A 4,968-nucleotide genomic window follows, 5' to 3' on the forward strand; every position below is an offset into this window, starting at 1 on the left:
CCTGACTGGGTGAAGACTGAAGGCGGCCGGCCTGCGCTCAGCTCCGTGCACTGCCAGCACTTTGCTAGCGACGCTCGTCCCGCCCAGCCGAAAGCCAGCCCTTGCGTGTCCGCGCTGCGGAGAGCACCCGGGCCTCCCCGGCCGCGCCCATGAGGGGACACTTCAGCCGCCTGTCGAGGGGCTCTGCTGGACCTACGCACGGCAGAAGCTTCTGTTCGCCCTTCACTTGATAGCGGCAAAAAAACCGTTGCTGGCCCCTCCTGGGTGGCCGTAAAGGAGCGTCTGCCCTGACTTACGGCTCGCCCGGATGCTGCGGGGCCCCTGGGGAACAGGGAGGGGGCATGGCGGGGGCAGCGCTCTCCCGCCGCCGTCCCCGCTGCCCACCCGTCGTGGCACCCCCCGCGGCACCGGCCGGGCCGGGCCCCAGCTCCGCGGCGCGGCAGAGCGCGGTGGGGGCCGAGCTGGCGGGAGAAGCCGGGGTGACGGCGCCCCGCAGGGCCCGGCCGCGTCCCCGGGCCGAGACGTGACGACCTTCCCCGAGGATGCCGGGGCCGTCCCGACCAGGCCGGCGTCGAGCGCAGCCGAAGGGCACCTCTGCTGCACGGCCGGGCCCCGCCTTCACAGTTCCCCCCCCGCCCCCCGGCAGCCTCCTGCCGCCCCGGGGCTCCCCCGCCGTGACCCTCATTCCCGAGGGCCCTCGGGGGAGGCCGGTGACCCCCACCCCGACAGGAGACCGGCCGCCGGCGGGGGGTGACACACACACACCACACAGACACACACACACCGACTCGGGGGCCGGGGCCAGGCGGCGGGGGCGCGGACACCTCCGGGCCGGGGGGGCGGCAGCGCCCCGCGCCTCCCCGCCCGCACCCGCCGCCGCGGCGGCTTCTCGGGCAACAGCTACCCCTAGCGGCCGAGCGCCGCCGCGCCCCTCCTCCGCCGCGGGGCAGCGCCCGCCGGCCCGCGCCCACCTGGCACCCCCGCGCGCGCGGGACCGGCGCCAACGCCGCCGGGGCCGGGGCCCGGGCCGGGGCCGGGGCGGCCGCCGCCGCCAGGCGCGGGGGTGCCCGCGGGCCGGGGCAGCGGCCGCCTCCCGTCCCGCCGCCGCGGCGGGAGGATGCGGGCGCGGCGCGTCCGCGGGTTCGAGCCCCGGGTGCCCCCGCGGCGCCGGGGCGTGTAGCGGGGCGGAGGCCGTGCCCAGGGGCGACCGGGCTGGCGGGGCGGGGAGGAGGGGAGGGGAGGCGCGGGGAGGGACGCGGCACGGGCGGCCCGTCCCCGTCACCTGCAGGCGCTGCCGGGACGGTCCCGGCCCCCGCCGCCGCTCCAGCCCCGCGCTCGCACGGTCCGTGCGGGGCCGGGCCGGGCCGGGCCGGGCCTGGCCGGGGCGGGCCGGGGCGGGGGCGGGCTGCGCCTGTTGCATTGTCCTTGGCGGGGCTGTTTGTGAGCGCCTGCCGCTATCTGCGGCCGGGGACCCCGGCCGTGGCCTTTCTCGGACTCTCTGCCGGTGCCTGATAGCGGCTGCTCCCTGCTTCGTTGCACGTCCCTCGCAGCTCCCGCCGGGGCTCTCTCCCCTTTTGTCTGTGTATTTTTAGGTCATTAGAGTGGAGGGGTAGGTAATCCCCAGGCTCAAGTTCCAGAGGGGCGGGTTCTGGCCGGAGGTGGAGTCACTTTTCATTTAAATCCCTGACTATAAAATGGGCTTAAAGAGAAGCGGGATCTCAGCTGTGCTGCACAGACCCCGGCAAGCCGGGTGCGTGGGGGCCCCCAGGCAGCCAGCGCCCTGCAGCACAAGCCGCTGCGATGCTCCACTCCCTTGGCGTTCACACCTTGCAGCTGCTCACCCAGGCGGCCGCCTGCATCCTCCTCTTCCCCCGCTTCCTGCTCACCGCCGTGATGCTTTGGCTCCTGGATTTTCTGTGCATTCGGAAGAAGATGCTGATGATGCCCACGGCGGAGGAGGCGGCCAGCGCCAGCGAGGGGCCGCCCCCCGACGACCCCCCGGTCTGCGTGTCCGACTCCAACCGCATGTTCACGCTGGAGTCGCTGAAAGCCGTGTGGCACGGGCAGAAGCTGGACTTCTTCAAGTCGGCACACGTGGGCTCCTTAGCCCCCAACCCCGAGGTGATCCAGCTGGACGGGCAGAAGAGGCTCCGCATCCTGGACTTCGCCCGCGGCAAGAGACCCCTCATCCTCAACTTCGGCAGCTGCACCTGACCCCCGTTCATGGCCCGCCTGAGGTCCTTCCAGCGCCTGGCCGCGCACTTCGTGGACATTGCCGACTTCCTGCTGGTGTACATCGAAGAAGCACACCCCTCCGACGGCTGGGTCAGCTCGGACGCCGCCTACAACATCCCCAAGCACCAGTGCCTCCAGGACAGGCTGCGGGCAGCTCAGCTGATGCGGGAAGGGGCGCCCGATTGCCCCCTGGCCGTGGACACCATGGACAATGCTTCCAGCGCCGCCTACGGAGCCTACTTCGAGAGGCTCTACGTCATCCAGGAGGAGAAGGTGATGTACCAGGGAGGCAGAGGACCAGAGGGCTACAAGATCTCGGAGCTGAGGAGCTGGCTAGACCAGTACAAAACCCGGCTCCAGAGCCCCAGCACGGTGGTCATCCAAGTGTAAAAAGGACCTGGCAAGAAGCGGAGGGGTGGAGAGGCGAGGGCAGGGCGGGAGGAGAGGTGGGGAGGGAGAAGGCGCTGCGACGCGGATGGCAGGAGCTGTCTTCCCCCGGGGACACTCGAAGGAGGCTGCTGTGCGAGCTTTCGAGCAAGATGTGCCATAGTCCTTTCTCTATTCAAATCATGTTGATTTGCCAGCCACGCTCTGTCAATACTGTATTTCCATGTGCGTTTTGTAAATAACTCTCTTTTTTCCCCCTTTTTTTTTTTTTTTTTTTTTTGAGAAGCGTTTACTATTTTTTAAGGAGGCTCTCTTCCTACGGGATCTGTTCCCAGCTGCGTGTGTGCGCGGGTGTGTGTCTGAAAAGTTGTGTACAAGTGCTCCGTGCTGCCTAGCAAGTGCTAACTGGGATTTCTAGTATTTCTTTGTGATGACCGATTTTGAAATGGGTTTCTCTAATGCCAGGAAATCGCGTCTGATGTTGTCAAGTACTAGAACTGCCAATAGCCAGAGCTGAACGGAATGTCCTATTTATGTGGGGGGGTTTTGTAAGACGTTCGTTCACCTTTTTTTTTAATGAATTTTTTTAAATAATAAAGGTTGAGTAAATACACGTCTAACCTTGACTGCCTCCCTCTATCTTCAGACCGCTACATTCACTTTCCCTTTTGCCTACCTCGCAGTGCCCTCCCCGCAGCCGAGCAGGGGAAGGCGAAGCGGCGGGCGGCAGAGGATGCGCTACCGGGGGCTGGGGGGCGGCGAGCAGCTGCCGCGTCCCCCCGTTCCCCCCCCCCCCCCCCCCTCCCCGCCACGGGCTCTCGCTCGGCTGCGGCAGCAGCGCGCATCGCCCGCGACCCGGCGGAGAAGGGGGGGTATGGGGCATCCCCAGGGGGAAATCCAAACCTCCGGGTCTGCCGGGGGAAGGAGCACTCGGTGGCCCTAGAGGCCGCCCCCGGGGACTGTGCGCTCCCCCTCTGACCCCGGCGAGCCGCCTCCGAGGCTGAGCCCTGGGAGGGCGAAGGTGCGGGGCCGGCCGGCGCTGTGCAGGCAAGTGACTCCCGGCCAGCAAAAGAGCCGGGGGGAAGCCCTCCCGGCCGGGAGAGCCGCCCCGCCGGGGACGCCCCGTCGCGGGTGCGCAGGCGGTGCCGGAGCCGGAGCCCGGCCGGGGGCAGCGCGACCCGCACCTGAGGCGAGCGACGGCGGCTGGGGGGGGTTCGGGCGGGAGGGCAGCGCCCAGCCCGGCGCTGCGAGGCTCACACACCACACCACCCCCCCCGGGGGCCGGCAGCTGCGTTTCAAAGGGTGCGGGGTGCCGGAGCTCGCTCCCCCGGAGCCCGACAGGTGAAGCCGAGGGCGGAGAGCATCCCGCAAGCCCCGCGGGAGCTGTGCAAAGCCGCCCAGAAACAGCGGGTCCTCCAGCACCTCCCGTTGTGCCTCTGAACGCCTCCTTGTCCTTGACAGCGGCTCGATGAGGCGCCCGGGCTGTTCAGCCCCTAAATTTTGGGGAGGGGTTGCACCGCCCGAAGGTAAGGCGAGCCGGGGACGCGGCTCTCCGCAGCTGGGGGACAGAGTCGCGCCCGCAGGACTAAGCTCAGCCTGCGGAAAGCTGTTTGTAAGGGCGTTGTAGCCCCCGTCTTGTCCACGACAATGTTCCTCTGTCCCCGCAACGTCCCTGTCCCTCAACATCCCCGGTTTGGATCAGCCCCTGTAACCGCTCCCGCCGCTACCCCGCAAGACAAGCAGCACCGGCAGGTCTCTCACAGCTAAACCCGCCCCTGGAAATTGGGCCACTTGGGCTGAGGTGTCACAAGATCCGGCTCAGGTGCCCGCTTCGGGCTCCCCGACCCGTCCGGCCGTGCAGCCCGCTCTGCCGGCCCCTAAAGCCCTTCAGCCCTTCACCTTGCCGCCGTGAGCGGACGCCCCGCCGGGCTCCCGCCGCACCGGGGCTTGCACCGGCTCCGCCCGGCTCGGGCACCTCCGGTGATGCTGGGGCCAGAGCCCGAGGTGGGCTTGCTGCCCCCGGCTGCGCGCAGGGCGCCGAGCACAGAGCCCTCGGCGAAGCCCCGGGGCGGAGGGGCAACCTCCGCGAGGGAACCCCCGGCGGGGCGAGCTGCGGCGGGACATCGGCCCGCTCCTCCCGGCGTGGGCAGCGCCCGCCCAGGCGCCGGCAAGGTGTCGGTGCCCGAGCCGCGTCCAGCCCCCGTCCGTGCCTCTCGCCCGGTGCATGGGCGCACCAGCCTCGGCTCCCTCCCCGCGACCCCACGCGGGACGAACGAGCGCTTTTCCCCGGTCCCGGACTCCCAAGCATCAGCAGTCGCGGCTGCCTCTTGCCTAGGGATGGCGACG

The 4,968-nt window shown here is 69.5% G+C and overlaps 1 protein-coding gene across 1 annotated transcript; it reads left to right on the plus strand.

Moving 5' to 3' along the window:
• Positions 1 to 1,419: 1,419 nt before the first annotated feature.
• DIO3 (iodothyronine deiodinase 3) lies at positions 1,420 to 3,242 on the plus strand. Its single transcript, XM_074865244.1, has one exon. The coding sequence runs from the start codon at positions 1,801 to 1,803 to the stop codon at positions 2,623 to 2,625; it is 825 nt and encodes a 274-aa protein (XP_074721345.1). The 5' UTR covers positions 1,420 to 1,800; the 3' UTR covers positions 2,626 to 3,242.
• The last annotated feature ends 1,726 nt before the right edge of the window (positions 3,243 to 4,968 follow it).

This window comes from Strix uralensis, chromosome 4 (assembly GCF_047716275.1).
Source record: "Strix uralensis isolate ZFMK-TIS-50842 chromosome 4, bStrUra1, whole genome shotgun sequence".
NCBI classification, from domain to species: Eukaryota; Metazoa; Chordata; class Aves; order Strigiformes; family Strigidae; genus Strix; species Strix uralensis.